The sequence below is a fragment of the Notamacropus eugenii genome, chromosome 2 (genome assembly GCF_028372415.1).
Source record: "Notamacropus eugenii isolate mMacEug1 chromosome 2, mMacEug1.pri_v2, whole genome shotgun sequence".
Taxonomy (NCBI): domain Eukaryota; kingdom Metazoa; phylum Chordata; class Mammalia; order Diprotodontia; family Macropodidae; genus Notamacropus; species Notamacropus eugenii.
This window is the reverse complement of record NC_092873.1, coordinates 314,818,371-314,836,539: the sequence shown is the minus strand read 5'-3', so window position 1 is coordinate 314,836,539 and position 18,169 is coordinate 314,818,371. Positions and strand designations below refer to the sequence as shown.

The 18,169-nt window shown below is 36.2% G+C and overlaps 1 protein-coding gene across 1 annotated transcript in view; it reads left to right on the top strand.

The window, feature by feature from the left end:
• The window catches only part of DNAH9 (dynein axonemal heavy chain 9), a 459,447-nt gene that overhangs the window by 276,400 nt on the left and 164,878 nt on the right, over window positions 1–18,169 (top strand). Inside the window, exons 44-48 of the mRNA XM_072645065.1 lie at window positions 3,302–3,464; window positions 5,373–5,496; window positions 8,934–9,076; window positions 12,099–12,260; window positions 12,526–12,759. Coding sequence (XP_072501166.1) covers window positions 3,302–3,464; window positions 5,373–5,496; window positions 8,934–9,076; window positions 12,099–12,260; window positions 12,526–12,759 — 826 coding nt within the window. The remainder of the gene's footprint in view (window positions 1–3,301; window positions 3,465–5,372; window positions 5,497–8,933; window positions 9,077–12,098; window positions 12,261–12,525; window positions 12,760–18,169) is intronic.

Sequence of the window (18,169 nt, the reverse complement as noted above, 5' to 3'; positions counted from 1 at the left end):
TGTTTTTATTGATGTATTTTTCAGATCACTATTATTTTCCCCAATATAATTTCCTATTCTATCCCAAAGGGTCATTAAATATATCAAATAGAATTTTAAAGAGAAAAATGGAAATAAGGAAAAAAACAGCATAATTGATCAACGCATCAAAAAAGTCTGAAAAAATATGCAGTGAACACTTGTGGACCTCCCAACTTTGTAAAGGGAATGTTCTCTCCTATCTTTTCTTTTGAGCCATGGTTGTTTTTTATAATTTTGGAACATTCACTTTTAATTTTTTGGTTATGTTCTTTCTGTTTATATTGTTGTAGTCACTATATATTATTTGCCTGGCTTTGCTTACTTTGTCAGCATCAGTTCATGTAGAATCATCCATTTATCTGTATTTATCACATTCATCATTTCTTCCAGCATAGTAATATTTCATTATGTTCATGTACCACAATTTGTTTAGCCATATCTCAACTGATGAGCATCAACTTAGTTTTCAATTCTTTGCTACCACAAAGGTGTTGCTATAAATATTTTATAGCATATTTCTTATCAGTGACTTCCTTGGTGTATAATACTAGCAATGGGATCTCTGGGTCAAAGGATATTAATTTTTTTGTTATTTTATTTGCATAATTCTAAACTGTTTTCCAAAATGATTAGCCCAAACCACAGTACCACCAAAGATGTACTAATGATTCTGTTTTCACACACACATGTATATGTGCATATACAAACATATATGTATGTGTGTGTACATATATGTGTACAAACACACACATACATACTCCCACACACCCATTTTTTGATCATCTTTTCTAGTTTGCAGGGCCTGAGATGAAACCTATGGTTATTTTGATTTGAATTTCTCTTATGATTTGGAGTATTCTTTTATGTGGCTAATAATTTGCAGTTCTTCTTTTGAGAAATGCCTGTCCATATCCTATAAGCACTCGGTGTGTGTGTGTGTGTATGTATGCATGTATGTATGTGTATATATATATATATATATATATATATATATATATATATATATATATATATATATATATATATATATACACATATGTGTGTATGCAAAGAATTCAACATGACCCCCAAAGAAGAGATTTGAAAAAATACCTTCCCTGATTTTTTGCATAGGTAGGAATTATACAGATATGGAACAATGCATAGTTTTTTAGATTTTTTTCCACTGTATTAATCAGGATTTTTTTTCTCTTCTCCCTGACTTTTTCTTTTTTTCTCTTAAAATATTCTTTTTCACATAGGATGAGTCTCTAAGAAGTGGAAATGGAAAGGATACTGGGAGAAATTTAAATGATGAAAACAATAAATATTCATTTAAAAATAAATTAAGAATAAATGAACAGAGATGAAGGAAAGGGAAAAATTAGTATACGATAATTTTATAAATATGAAATCATCAATTATTTATGCTAGCAACGAACTTAGAAATTATTTAGTCCAACTCTAATTTTTTTTTTTTTTTACAGAAGAGGAAATAGAAGCTCAGAGAGAGATAAAATGATTTTCCCACTGTCACATAGCTAGTTAGTATGACTGTATTTAATTATCCTGCATTAATTTCCCCCATGGGCTTTCTCATCACTGAGGGATTAGGGCTCAGTGTGTGCAGAGAGTAGGGTTTAAGTTAGTAATACCAAGCTTTTATAGCCTGGATCTTCCAATCATTGAGAAGAGTTCATAGACGACATATTCAAATGGCAAATAAACCACAAGTAGGACATCCTTATCTAGACAGGAACAGGTAAAAATCAAAGAGTTTTCACTCACAAGGAAATGAAAGTCATTGAATATGCCCATATCATCTCTAAGTATAGTATTGATATCCCCAGTTGTATCATAGGTAGTACCTGGTGCGCCTCATGACTTGAAGGAATATGTGAAGAAATGCCTTGAAGCCGAGAACAAAGAAGCCAGGAAATGGGGTGGGGGGCAAAGAATGGCAAAGAATCAAGTCAGCCAAGCTCCTAAGGAAAAATCTTTGGCAATTCATAAAAAGCAGCTTCTCAATGCCGTTCCTGGGAGCACCAAAGATAGAACTCCTGTTGTCCAGACATCTTGTTTGAGGTAGCACTGATTAGGTCATTGATCATCAGCCCCATCTTGGCTCTAAGAAGCATGATTCATACTATCAGAAGTAGATCAGTAATAGTATACCAGATGGACAGAGGGTCTCCCAGTGAGGACCTGCTACCTACAGGAGACAACAAAACAAATTCTAAAATTGACAAATAAGTTCACTTTCCCACAAATATTAGCATGTAATGCAATGGATGTGTTCACTATTAAATCAAATTTTGAACCTAGACCTTAAAATCCAATCCAAGATTGGCTCTTCGCCATACAAGTAGGAAAAATAAAAATAAAACAGAAAACAAGCGGAATCTTTGGTTCTCTGTTGCCTTTTTGATACAATACAAATAACAGTTCACACTCTCTCTCCAGTCTATTTTTCAGATGTAATTTACATTGATTCCCTTTCAGGAATTCTATATATTCCAGTCAAGCTGACCTCCATGCCATTCTCTGAGTTTAGCATTTCTTCTTCCTCCTGTATATCTTTAGATACGCTGTCCCTGATGCCTGGAATACACTTCTTTAATTCCACCATGTAAACCCTTTGGTGTTGTTCAGTTGTTCAGTGATATAACTATATATTCAGTCACAACCCTTTGTGGCCCCATGGACCATACATAGCATGTCAGGCCTTTCTATCCTCCACTATCACTGGAAGACTGGCCAAGTTCATGTTTGTTGTATATGTTTTAGTATCCTTCAAAACTCAAAGTGGATGTCATCTCCTATTTTGCATTTTTGATCCCCCTGGTTGTTCAGGCTCTCTTCTCAAATTATCTTGTATTGACTCACCTATTTATATAACGTATCCCCTTCCTGCCAAGAATGTTAATTCCTTGAGGGAAGATAGTATTTCTGTTTTGTCTTTAACTCCTTAGCTCAGTGCCTTGTACATAGAAGATACTTAATAAGTGTTTGCTAAATTAAGTTGAATTATTGGCAGACTTGAAATTCAGCTTCTATGACTCATGACTCCCAGGTCAGTGCTTTTCCCACCGTTTCTCAACTGACATTTAAAAATCAATGAGTTTTAAATCAGACAAGTTCTTACACCATTGGGCCCTGGTTATCTCCATTTCTTTCATATAACTCAACATTTAGCAATATGTAGAAGGAAAATAAAATCTAAAAAAAACAAAAAATACATTTTTAAAAAGGTAAATTAATGAGTTTTTTGTTTGGTTGGTTTTTCGGTACTTCTCTTTAGTTGTCGTATCAATCGCCTCCTAGAATCCCCAAGGGGAAATGCTTTGCTGGTTGGAGTAGGTGGAAGTGGCAAACAGAGTCTCACGAGACTTGCAGCTTTCATCAGTTCCATGGATGTTTTCCAGATCACTCTGAGAAAAGGTTATTCTATTTCTGATCTTAAGGTAAGAACAAAGTAAAGTCAGGAAGAGCATAGACCTCTCTTCTTCCTATCATCTCCCTTTGCTCTGGATATCTGATTTTAAAACATTTATATTCTATAGCAAAAGGCAACATGAAGTAATGGACAGAGACATGGCTTCAGAGCCAAGATTGAATGTAGGTATCAGAGGTCAAGCACCCCTGAAACACACTAGTCAAGAGACTTTGGTCATGTCACTTAACTTTTCAGTGCTTTAAGCAACTCTCTAAGACTCTCAAGTTTCAGAGAAGTGGCCAATATGTATTGATAGAGTGAACTTCCTTACCTGGTAATTCCCTGTATCAGGGAAATCATAGATCCAATCCCTATGCCCTGTAGTCTACAATTTTTTTCTAGTTCCCTACTTTTTGTCACACTTCATAAGTCTTTACTACTCTTCTTTCCATAGTGTTCCTTTATATTCCAGGTTTCCCTTTAATGTGACTTTTCTCAATAAGTCAGGTATCATTGCTTCTGAAGTTTCAAAAAAAGTAATTAACTACAGAAATTATAGAGGAAAGGTATGATGTCTGTAAGTTTAATCTGAGATTCCAAAAGATGAGCCTGGTGATTCATAAAGGGCACCAAGTTAACTTTATTTTAAGGAAGTGAAATCACTAAGAAAAGTTTCTGTCTAGAGCAAAAACAAAGTGAACACTAAAGGAACAGATATGCTTGAGACTTTAGGGAGGGAAAATACAGTTAAAGAAAGCAGCATTGATTGTTATATTCATTCAAAGCTCAACATTGTAGTCCCTATAGTCACTTAGACTAGTTGAACCTTGAGATATTTTATATATCATCTCGACAAAGACCTTTGGAGCAAATAGCATTTTCCAAGACAGGAGTCACAGGAAACCAAGGTATTTCTAGCACATATACATAGTTACTTAGTCTGTAGTCCTAGTAATATGTTTCCTCTGTCCATCAACAAGCATTTTTTAAGCGCCTGTTATCTTCCAGGTACCAAGGATGCAAGGACAAAAAGTGAAATAATTGCTACCTTCAAAGAACTTTTATTCTACTGGGGGAAACATCATGCATGCATTCATATATGTATATATTATCGACATATGCCCACATATATGTATAGAAAGGAAGGAGGAAAAGAAAGAAGGAAGGAAATGAGGAAGGAAGGAAGGGAAGGAGGAAGAAAAGAAGGAAAGGCAAGAGGGAAATTTTGCTGGGGAAGCATTAACTTCTGCAGAAAAGACCTCATGTATGAGATAGCACTTGGACTGGATCATTAAAGAAAAGTGGAAGTTATAACCAGTAAAAGTGAGAACAAAGAACAAGAGAAATTTCTTTGATCCTGGAATGAAGGATAGAGTAGAATTTTGATGACTAGTTATAGTAATGAATGTTTTCAATGACTGAGGAAGAAACCCCATGCTTTACAAAGCCATCACTTCAGTGAGAAGTCAAGAAGCAAGGGTCCCAAAAGCTTCTACAGGAATCATAACAACTGTGGTACCTAGAAATGAGTAATACTGTCTAATTCAGTTTGTATTCTTCAATTGGAAGTAAGGACTATGACATTCTTATAGCTACTGTGTGATGGGCCAGATGGGAGTGAACTTTTACTGACCAGAAGTATAGTACTAAGCAGCTTATTTCTAAAAATAAAATTTGGGGTTTTTTTCAATCAGCAAAAATTGATTTTCTCTCCTTTATAATCCCTATTCCAAATACCTGAAAAAAAAGAAAAGAAAAACAAATCCATCTAACAAATATACATCATCAAGCAAAACAAATTTCCACATTGGCCATGTCCAAAATAAGCAGTTTCTTCTTGCCACCTACTAACGTCTTGAAAAATTCCCCACTGATATAAACAAGAAGACAAAACAAACCCACCATTTCTTAGTGTTCTTCATGACTGTCTCCACAGATGGATCTGGCCAACCAGTGCCTAAAAGCTGGAGTAAAGAATACGAGCACTGTGTTTCTCATGACAGATGCCCAAATTGCTGATGAAAGATTCCTTGTCCTCATCAATGATCTGTTAGCATCTGGTAAGAAAACTTAACTATTTCTCCATTGTCTTAACTCCTGAGAGGACCAAGACACTGCCCATCTGTGGGCAGTATCTTTTGAAAGGCTAATAATGTGAAAGAAGTTGATTCAATTTGTTGCATTTGACCCTAGAGGCAAACTAGAAAGAATGAGTAGCAACTGCAGTAGGACAAATTTCACTCAACATATAAAGAAATGATGATCAGAACTGTTTAAAAAAGAATAGATTGTCTTAGGAAGTAGCATGCTCTCCTGATTAAAAGCCTTTAATCAAAATACGGAAAATCACTTTTTTAGCTTCTTGTTCAGATACAGGTTGGATGAGATGACCTCCAAGATCTTTGACAATTCTGAAATCCTATAGTTTTTCACAAGATTTGAACAAGAGAATTCTTTATCCCAAGGATGTTTTCTTCTGAGGAGCTTGTCCTCCCATGCTCTTGGAAACAAAGGAAATAATCACTCTGGAAGCAAAAGTCAGAGAATCACAAAAAGTGCTAGTCAGAGATTGAAGTTAATTTGGAGTTTCCCAAGCAAGAAACAAGCTAAAAAAATTAAACTGAATGCCAGTCAAGTCTCAGGGAAATAGATCTTTTGTCCATATTTCATGACACCTTACTCCTAAACCTTTGTTAGGAAGGAAGGAAAAAAGTAAAGAGGACCCATTCCTAGGAGATGGCAAGTGGCCACACACATTTCATATATAAATTAGTAAGGACATTAGTAAGGACCCACCCTTGGACATGGACTAGGAGAATTAATAGGATTAATTGAATAGGAGAATTAAATATGAGACGTATGCTTTGGATTGGTGGTATTACATGATGGTATGATAGAGGGTAAGAGTCATGTATTTTGCCTCCAAAGACTTGGGTTAAAATAGTTATACTAGTTACTGGTGCTGTGTGACCTTATGCAAATCTCTGGGCCTTTGTATCTTTGTCAGTAAATTGATGGTTGGACTAGTTGATCTTAAGGCTCATTTGGAACTCTAGGAAAGATTTCCATACTAAAAAGCAGGAAATGGGAAGGTTTTTTTTCAACATTGTTCAATCTTTGTTTTGTTGACATTTTGCATGTCTGTGTGTCTTGTTCTTCTGTAGCTAGTAAAGATAGTAAAGAAGACTGGATGATTCTTTAGAGAGAAGATTGTCTTGGGCAATACACATCTACCTGAAAATAATACGAAAATAATATAACCTGTTCTTTTTAAAAAAAAAATTTTATAGTTTATTATTTTTATGTCAAATAACAAGTATTTTCATTAATCTTTCCCTCTCACTACTTCCCACCTCCACTTCATTTATAATTTCTCAGTCCATCAAAAAATAAATTATGAAATTGACTATGTCTGAAAATCTATGTCTCTGCATTTTAAGTTAGTCCCTTGTCTGTCAGGGAATGAATAAAATGTTTCATCTTCTTTCTTTTAAACTCCCAGTTTATCATTGCTTTGACGAGAATTCTAAAGTCTTTCAAAGTTCTTTTTATTCATAATATTATTGTTATTGTATAAATTGTTCTCCTAGTTCCACTTACTTGGCTCTGCATCCATTTATATATATATCTTTTACTCTGAATCTTTATGTTTCATCATTTCTTATGGCACAATAAATTCTATGACATTTATGTACCATAGTTTGTTTAGATATCATCCAACAGGAAAACATGTATTTAGTTTCTAATTATTGGCTACCACAGAAAAAGAACCACTTTAAATAGTTTTGTACACTCAGATATTTTTCTTTTTTCTTTGATTTCTTTGGGGTATAAGCCTACTAGTCAGATAGCTGGATCAAAGGATACGCAGAGTTTAATAACTCTCTGGTTATGGTTCCAAACTGCTTTCCAGAATGGTTGGACAGCACCACCAACTGTGCTCTTAGTGTATCTCCTTCTCCTCCAACACTTGTCATCTTTGCCAGTCTAAGAAGTATGCTGTACTTTGCATTTTGCTAATTATTCATGATTTAGAGCATTTTTAAAATGTTATTGATGATAGCTTTGTTTTCTTCCCTTGAAAACTACCTGTTCTTATTTTTTGACCAAAATTTCCATACTGGGAAATAGTTATCACTCTTAGATACTCTAATCACTTCCTCAGATATCTTAGAAATGAGACCTTTATCAGAGAAACTTGTTACCAAAAGAAAAATTCCCAGTTATTTGTTTTGCTTTTAATTTTTGCTACTTTGATGAAGACAAAAGGGCAAGAGAGGCTTTTTGCAGTGATGAAACCATCATGAACAAAATACCTCACCATGAGGCAATTGTCAGCTGCTTCTTTTAAAAGTGTAGGGGAGTAATTATTTGTTGAATAAATGAAATCTGCATGAATGGATAGATGAAAAAAATGATTAAGTGTTTGCTACTCTGGTCCAAGCAAAGTACTATATAAGTGCTCGAGTTACAAATACTAAAATGAGATAATTCCTAATCTCAAGAACCTTAAATTCTAATGGGAAAAATAAAACATATAGGGTTTTAATGACCAGGGAAGGGAACTGTGATCTGGGAAACCACAAAGATAATAAACTATGAAACTGTAGAATAGTCAACTAACATCCTTTGAAGAGGCAATCTAGTGGTGGTTTTGACGAGGTTGTAGTTGATACACCAAGTACACATGTGAAAGAATTCATTTAGATTATTTTCTCCTAATCAAGGGCAGCTTTACTGATGCAAAAGCTGTGGGCTAGCCCTGGAAAAAGGACTAGTAATTTACAAAGGGATAGGGGCTTATTTTCATAAGGACAGGATAAGAGAGAAATGGGAAAATCTATGACCCAGGATGAGAGAGACAAGGAATTTTGTGGTCCAGGATAAGGGGAAACTTTTATGGTATTTAAAGATAAAGGGAAGAGACTTTAGGATGGCCTCAAGCTCAGGAGGAGCCTCACAAGACACTGATAAAGCAATCCTTAATATTAACCCTCAGGCATGTACCTTTGTATCCACGTTGGTTTCGTTACCATTCCAAGATGGGGCAAGTGGGACAGAAAATAGGAGGAATAAAGATGAAGACACAAGTGCCCAGGAGTACACAGCCGCAGTTCCTCACAAGCATGACCTCTAATGGTCCTGTTTGGGTGGTGAAGCAAAGGCAAAAGTAATGGGCCAGAAAACGTCCTGGATTAAGAGAAGGACATCCAGTTCCAGGGAATGAACATTCTGATAATCTAGTATTTTACTCTAGGACAAGATTGAAACTATAGAAGTGTTTGTCCATAGAATCATATCATATTCCTATGTTACTAGCATCATAAGAAGATGTGATTTCTAAATCATATCCTCAACAAGAGAAATGCATTTGGAATCAGAGTATAAAATCAAATGATCTGCTCATTGCCATGGAAAAGAATGTCCTCCTTACCTTTGAATGTAACTGCTGGAGAATGAGTCAAAACCTTTAAATCTGTAATCTGTTTCTTTCCAGGAGAGATTCCAGATCTCTACTCTGATGATGAAGTTGAAAACATCATAAGTAACATGAGAAATGAAGTCAAGAGTCGGGGGTTGTTTGACAGCAGGGAGAATTGCTGGAAGTTCTTCATAGAAAGGGTCCAACGGCAACTGAAGGTGAGGATGTTCTGTCCTACAAGAATCAGAAACTAGATATGTCTTGGGAGAACTAACTTGGGTGCAGTTCTAGGTGCAGTAATCTCTGCTGATTACCAGTGACTGTATTGGTCTAGTATCTTTACCATAAGCACAAGTAGAGAGGCCTACAATTTTATTACTCTTCATTTCCACCTCTTGGCCTCCCTGACTTCCTTCAAGTCTCAGCTAAAGTTCCACATTTTGCCTTTCCAGTCCCTCTTAATTCTCTGAAATCACCTTCAATTTATCTTTTATGTATCCTGCTTATATGTAGTTATTTGCATATTGTCTCCCCAATTAAACCGTGACCTCCTCAAGACTAGAGACTGTCCCCTGAGTGGGCTTAGATGTACTAGAGTTTTTGCACAGCATTACTCCCACATTCACCTTCAAATACAACATAGCTGTTGAATGAGTCCATGTTTCAGATTCTGCAAAGATAAGTCCTGACAAGTTTTTCCTCATTCCTTGGGACACTGAAGCTGGACAGGCTGACTGCTCAACCCTGCTCGACTCCACTCTCAGCTGGGATTTATTTTGAACACATCATCCATGTCTCCATTCCAGGATGGTTTTCTGAAATCCCAGGGAGGTGTGAGCATTCTCCTTTCACTTACTTACCCAGTGCCAAATAGGAAAGAACCTCATGTTGGTGTGTTCTGTATGTTTAAGTTTTCCCACCTTCTGAATTTTACTATGTGCTCTGTCCGTTTGTTCCTTTATCTACACATCACAATTCTGTGCAGGTTCTCCCAGAGGAAAACACTAACTGGCTTCTGTTTTTTGTTTTTTTTTTTAATTCACCTTAACTTGGTTAAAATTGGCTGCCCAGAAGAAAAGTGGCATCATGGATAGGCCACCGGTGGATAGCCTCTCTCAGTTTTCCTATGGTGATGTTAGGATTCATGTTATTGACTCCTTCTCTCACTCTCTCTCTCTCCCTCTCTCTCTCTCTCTCTCTCTCTCTCTCTCTCTCTCTCTCTCTCTCTCTTTCTCACCCTCTTGCCCCCTTTGGTGTTGTTGGGTTGTAGGAGACATCTTGTATTTGGCATTCTTACAGAGCACTGGGACCAACAGTGCTAAGCCCACTGAGGTCCAAGATCTTTCATGTAATGAACTGAGAAATAAATATATTGTACACCAAAAAAAAATCATTGTCTTTTCACATCTTTGCCCAGTACCATATAGGAAAGACCTCCAAAATAGTCAATGAGTCAAGATTTAAGTCAGATCTGTACCCAAATAAAAAGTTATACAGGTTCAACAAAGAACATTTCACAAAGATTACACTTGCTTAATACTTAACAAGTACCTATCTTGATACTTAAAATGGCCTTCCCCAATGCAAAGGCAATAAAGAAAATAAAAAGATGAAGAAAATTAGCTTCCACCAAGATAAGCTCAAAATGGATGCAAAATTTTGTTGTAAAGAGTGATATTGTATGCATGTCAGTGGAGTTTAGAAGAAATTACTTTTCACTTCTATGGATAGGGGAAGAGTTCGTGACAAGAGATAACAAGGCTTATAGGAGCTAAAATAGATAATTTTGATTACATATAATCAAGAAGTTTTTGCACAAACAAAACTTGTGCATCTAAAATAGGAAAAGAAAGTAGTAGAAAAGTAGGGAACTAATAAGCTTTGCAGTATTTTTTCTGACAAAGATACAGATGTGTGTATGTGTATACATATACACATACACAAAAACACACACACACACACACATATATATATATATATATATATATATATATATATGCCAAATTTATAAGAATAATAGCCATCCCCCAATTGATAAATGTTCAAAGGATATGAACAGGCAGTTTTCAGAGGAAGAAATCAAAGCTATCAATAATCATATAAAAAAACACTCCAAACCACTAAAAATTAGAAAAATTAAAATTAAAACAGCTCTGAAGTTCTACCTCACACCCATCAGATTGACTAAAATGACAGAAAAGGAAAATGACAAACACTAGAGAGGGTATGGGAAAATGGGCACACTGATACATTGTTGATGAAACTGTGAACAGTCCAACTTTTCTGAAAGCAATTTGGAACTCTATCCCAAAAGCTATTAAACATAATAAACATATTAAACTTAAAAAAAAAACCACTACCAGGTCTGTACTCCAAAAAGATCAAAGAAAAAAGAAAAGGATTCATATATACAAAAATATTTATAGCAATTCTTTTTGTGGGGGCTAAGAATTGAAATTGAGAGGATACCCATCAATACGGGAATGGCTGAACAGGTTATGGTATAGGAATGTGATGGAACACTATTTTCCTATAAGAAATTATGAAGGGGATGGTTTCAGAAAAATCAGGCAAGACTTGTATGATCTGATACAAAACTGATGAAGTTATCAGAACCAAGCAATTTAATCAGCCATGAAAGACTTCGTAACTTTGACCAACATGGTAACCTCTCACAGTTCCAAAGAACTAATGTTGAAAGATGCTATCATCCTCAGAGTTCTCAGAGTGCAAATTGAAGCATATTTATTCCTTCCTTTTTTCTCTTTTTTTTGAGGGGATAGGGTTAATATAGAAATTTATTTAGCATGACTTCATATTTGTAATGTGTTTTGTATTTCTTGCCCTCTTAATAGGTGGGAGAGAGAGAGAATTGTGAACTGAAAGTAAAATTAATATCTAAAAAGAGAGAGTAGGAACTGTCTTTTGCCTTTCTTTATATCCTCACAAAGTGTTTAGCAAAGTGCCTCACACACAATAGAGCCTTAATAAATCCTTATTGACATGACAATTTCAAATATGTGAGATCTATGACTACATGGGAACCCTGTTACCAAAGAAGCACATGACAAGTCCTCAGTTTCTGGGACAGAAAGGCCTGCAAGTCTTTAAAGCTATAAAGCAACCTTAAGGTTCATTTTTCTATTTTCCAGGTGATAAAGAAGCTTGAGGCCATGTCTATTTCTCTGATTAGTATTTCCCTTGTTCTTTCTTCATTCTCTGACATTTCTAAATTCTCAGGTTACCCTCTGCTTCTCCCCTGTGGGGAATAAGCTAAGAATCTGCAGCAGGAAATTTCCCGCCATTGTGAACTGCACAGCCATTGATTGGTTTCACGAGTGGCCTCAGCAGGCACTTGAGTCAGTTGGACTGCGCTTCTTACAAAACATGGAGAACATTGATGTAAGCATGGGAAAAGAAAGCCAAGTTGGCATTCCCTGAGAACTTTGCCACCTTTGAGGGCAGCTTTTTATTGCTTCTAGATAGTAGGACCTTGCCCAAAATTTCCAGGGTGGGGTGAAACCCATGCTATCAGCATAAGGATCTATCCTGCCTAGAACAGAGTAGAAGCCAATCCACAAGTTTTTGGGAACCACGGAGAATTGGGAAGAAGCAATCTGTGTTTATGGTATGGGAAGCTGTTGAACAATCTTATCTTTTATTTTAGCCAGGAGTAAAGGAGTCAATTAGTAAATTCATGGCTTATGTACACACAAGTGTCAACCAAATGTCCCAGTCTTACCTGACTAATGAACGGCGCTATAATTACACCACACCCAAATCCTTCCTGGAGCAGATCAGACTCTATCAGAACCTGATGGTCAAGAATGGCAAAGAACTGACATCTAAAATGGAAAGACTTGAGAATGGTCTACAGAAGCTTCATAGCACATCTGCCCAGGTGAGCAGTATTTAGTAGTTTTCAGTCACTTTAATTTGAGTCATTGAGTTGTCCCAATCGGATTCAATGTCCAAACCTTTGGACTTCGAGGATCTTGGGAAATGTAGTCCAGTGCCTCAAGAAGATTGCATAATCTCCCCAACCAGAGGAGAGACATGATTGATGCTACACTTTTGGACTAGATGGGGATGGGAGTATGAAACCAAGGAATTTTTAATATCTCTTCAATGGGAAGAATAGTAGCTACAGAACAGAGTTGCTGAAGGAGGACACCTTGAATGGGAAATATGGTAAGTAATGAGCAGCAGCTTTTGGTCATAGCTCTGAAAATCCTGCTGGAAAGATAAGAGATTAGTCTTTTCTAAGGAAATCCAGCTGGCTAGCAATTATCTCTTCTCTTTTCTATCTGAAATGGTGGAGATTTAAATTCTAAGTTTCTGTATCCTTTTGATAATATGTTCTTACTATTTTGTTAGTACTTCAGTTATGCTTTTTTCTAGATTAAGTTTGTTCTTGATTCAAAGAGAATATAAATTAGGCAATGCAATGGCTATTGGAACATAAAGTTCTATTTTTGTGCTCAAGATTCTTTTCTCTGACCTGGTAACTAGAAGGCTAGTGGGAGAGATAACATTCAAATAAGTTATTTATGAATGAAATATTTGTTGTTGTTCAGTTGTTTCAGTCATAGCTAATTCTTCATGACGCTATTTGGAATTTTCTTGGCAAAGATACTACAATGGTTTGCCACTTCCTTCTCTAGCTCATTTTACAGATGAGAAAACTGAGGCAAACAAGGTTAAGTGACTTACCAGGAGTCATACAGCTAGTAATTGTAGGAGACTAGATTTGAACTCAGATCTTTCTGACTCCAGACCCAACCTTGACCACTGTGCCACCAATAAATTGGACATAATCTCAAAAGGGAAGACACTAAAGAGTAAGCAGGACTGGAAAAGATTTCCTTGCAAGAGGTGGAACCTAGTGAGTCTTGAAGGAAACCAGAGGAATCAGGAGATAGAAATGAAGAGGGAGAAGTTCCAGGCATGGGTGACAACCAGTCAGAGATGGCATGTATTATGCCAAGAAGAGCAAAGAAGTTAGTGTCTCTAGATCTTAGAGTGGGTGGAAGGGAATATGATGAATACTAGAAAAGTAGGAAGAGGTCAGGTCATAAAGAGCTTAAAAAAAACAAAACAGGAGTTTATATTTGAAACTGACAAAAATGGGGAGATAGATTATAATGAAAGCTGAGCACCACAGAAGCAAAACTTTTGAATTGTGGTGTTGGAGACTTTTGAGAGTTTCTTGGACAGCAAAGGGATTGAAAATCAATTAATAATTAATTCTGACTATTCACTGGAAAAGTTGGCACAGAGGATAGAGCACCGGTCTTGAAAAAAGGAAGACTCATTTTCATGAGTTCAAATTCAGCCTCACTAGCTATGTGACCCTCAATAAGTCACTTAACCCTTCTTGCCTCAGTTTCCTCATCTGTAAAATGAGCTGGAGAAGGAAATGGCAAGGATACTCCAGTATCCTTGCCAAGAAAACCCCAAATGGGGTCACAAAAAGTCAGACATAACCAAAGTAACTGAACATCAATTCACTGGAAAAGGCAAATAGTTTGACCCCATAATGAAAAGACAGGACTCGTTGGAAAAGTCTCTGATGCTAGGGGAGATTGAAAGCAAAAGGAGAAGGGGACAACAGAGGATAGAGTGGATAGAGAATGTCATGGAACCAATAAATATGAGACAGACTTTGGGAGGTAGTGAAGGACAGAAGGGTCTGGCATGCTATGGTCCACAGAGTTAAGAAAAGTTGGCAACAACTAAAGAATAACAACAAATACAAAGTGTGGAAAGACTTGAGGCAGGACTAACAAGCCTCAGGCTATTGCAATAGTCCAGACATGAGATGATACACGTCTACACCAGGGTGTTTGTAGTGTCAAAGGAGAGAAGGAGGACTATCTGAGAGATGTTACCAAGATTAAAACAAACTCAATAACTAATTGAATACAGGAAGTGAGATGGATTGAGGATTCAAGGATGACATGTCAATTTTGAGGATGGTTGATTAGGAAGATGCTGACATCCTCAACAATAATAGAGAATTTAGGAAGAGGGAAGACTTTGAGTGGAAAGATGAGTTCAGTTTTAGACACATCTTTCTATAGAAGGTGGTGCATTGCACATATATTCAGACTTTTTTCAGTGTGTTGATTAGCTTTGCTGATTTTTATTTTCCTTTTTTCTTTAAAGGATATCACATCTTTAGAGATTATCATAGGAATATTATAAAACTGCCTGAGAGGAGGAGGGAAACTGGGGAAAGTTTTGCAAAAAGAAAGATATTAAAAATTGCATGCAGTAATGAATGCTAGAGATGATGAGAGCCTGGACCAGGACAGGTGTCTGGCCATGTAAATAGAAAGAAAGCAACAGGTCTGAAAAACAGTTTTCAGAGATTGAATTAATGAGGCTTGGTGACAAAGTTAGTTTGAAAGATGAGAGAGCGGTGTCCTGGAGAGAAATAATAAAGTTAGGAAGAATGGTAGGTTTCTTGGGAAAGATAGCAAGCATTGTTGAGTTTATCCAGGAGATAAGCTGTTAATTTGGCCATGAAACTAAGGAGGTGTGTGTGTGTGTGTGTGTGTGTGTGTGTGTGTGTTGCACATGTAGATTTGGAAGACATGTACCCAAATGAACAAGAGAGAGTTTGTAGAGATAAACCCATAAAAGTGTAAGAGTATATCTGTACTTAGAGAGTGACATAATAGTCCAGAGAAAGAGACTGAGACAGTAAAACAGGAAAAATTGTTTTACGGAAGGACTGTTCAGGGAAAGAAGTGACATATATATGTATATGTGTGTGCGTGTAATATATATTAATGTTATATATATAAATGTAAAAAGATAGGCAAGTGATAAAGACTAAGAAAAGGTTATTGGATTTAGTAAGAGATCAGTGGCAGCCTTGGAGAGAGTAGTTTCAATCAAGTAGTAGGGCTGGAAGATAGTGAAACAAGTTAAGAAATGAGGGGAATATGAAAAAAATTGAACACAGTGTAAACAGCTTTTTCTAGGCATTTAGGTATAAACAGGAGAAAATATATAAAATGATAACTTCAAGGGATGGCAAGGTTAAGTAAAGGTTTTCTAAGACCAGAGGGGACCTTGGATATATTTATAGATTGCAGGGAAGGAACCATTGGTTGAAGACAGTCATTAAAACAGGCAGAAAGTAAAAAACACAAATGAAGTGCTTCCTTGCTAGGTCCAGATTTGTGAGTTTCTTCACAAATATGACTTTATGTGTATAAGATTATATACAAAAGAAGAGAGAGAGGGATAGATTTAACAGCAACTCATTTAAATTTCCTGTTCTATAGCAGAGGTGCTATACAATGTGCTTAAAGCCACTCTTTTTCTGTAATTTGCTAAGAGTTATCTAAGTCTGACTTATAGATGCCTTATTTGACTCTATGGAACACCTTAAGTCCTGTAAAATGCTATTCACATTAGCTGTGATTACTTACTTAGACCTAAGGTCATAAGCCATAGCTGCAATCAACATATACAAAGCAATTCCTACTTGAGTTTTTTCAAATCCCTCAACACTTAAAAAAGAACAAAAAAATGAGTTTGCTGACTGGAGTGATTATGTGACTCAATCATTTTGATTTACAATTGTGTCTTTGTCCTTGTGGAAATAACCTTCTGCAACTGAACAAAATAACATCCAACAAGAAGCGTTCTAAGAAGCAGGACTCCATCTGAAGTTAACACAAAGTCTACAGTGAACACCAATTACAATTAAAGAATATATTACGGAATAATCTTTTTCTTTTCTTTTTAAATCTGGCATGAAAGAGAAATTATCAACAGAGTCTAAGCCGCAGTTTTATTTTTTTTTTCTCCTTATACATTTTGCATTATAAAGGCTTTGAATTCATTTGATGTGTTCCAGGAGCTCTAAAGTAATCTTTGACTGCTATATGAAATAAACAGCAACAGAATAAGAAACTCAGTGGTTACTCTGCTTTATAGAGATATATTCTGTACTGCAAATATAAATGCCCTTTTTACTTTCCAGAAATCAAATGAGACTGATTCTTCTCTTTCCTGGAAGGGCTCCAGCAATAACTTTCCTGACAACAGAGAATTTTCCCTTTACTCAAAAGAGAATAATTATTTTTTAGGTACTGGTGACTTAATATACTATTTCTTCTTCCCAGTCACCAGATTCTGCTGGAGGAATACAGAGAACTGAGCTTCGATCTAATATACACACACATATGTATATGTGTGTATATATATATGTATGTGTATGTGTGTACATATACATATAAACATACATGTAGGTTTGTATCCCCTAAACCTACATATACATACATACCGTGTACATATATATACATATATATGTGTATATATACATGCAGTCCAACTTCAAACTGATTCTAGCTGCTATTCATAAATTTTTATTTTTTCATCTTAGTGACTTTCTAGACTAACTTCATAATATTTTTCCATATTGCCTAACATCCATATTTATCTCCATATCTATTTAGTATCTACCATATGAAAGATCCTGAGCTATGAGGTACTATGATGTGATAGGTGCACATCATAGAGAGAGATAAGCCCCTACAGATTCAAGAAACTTGACAATAAAATTATGGAAGTAAGACATAGATTCATGAACAGATAGCAAGCAATAGAGCATTGTGTAACACAAGCACCAGTTAAGAGTTACAGGAGTTCAAAGGAGGGAAAAATTATTTCAGGTTGGGATGGGTCAGAGAAACTTTCATGAAGTAGTGAAATTTGAATTAGACCTTAAAGAATGAATAGGAATCAACTACTGCAAAAAGAGTAACTGCTGTCCCAGCTTCAAGTTTCTCTCTGTTCCAATGTGTATACTCCACAAGTCTAGCCAAGTTTTTCCTAAAAGTGAAACTCAGATCATCATCATCATCACCACACACACACACACACACGCACACACACACACACACATGCACACACACACACACACACACACACACACACACTTCAATAAACTCCAGTGGTTCTCTGTTACCCCTAGGACAAATATAAATTCCCTTGACATTTAAAACTCTTCACAACCTGGTTCCATCTTACCTTTCCAAACTTCTTACATATTACTTCCCTCAGTTCACTTGGCAAAGTAACCATACCAGCCGACTTGTTGCTTACACATAAAATTCCATCTTCCATCATTGTACTAGCTGTCTCCCCATGCCTCTATACTTCCCCTCCCTTCCACTTCTTCTCAAGCACCAACTTTTACACAAAGTCTTTCCTAATCTCAACTTCCTCTCCCCCTACACACACACACACACACATACACACACACACACACACACTTTTTATCTGCTTTA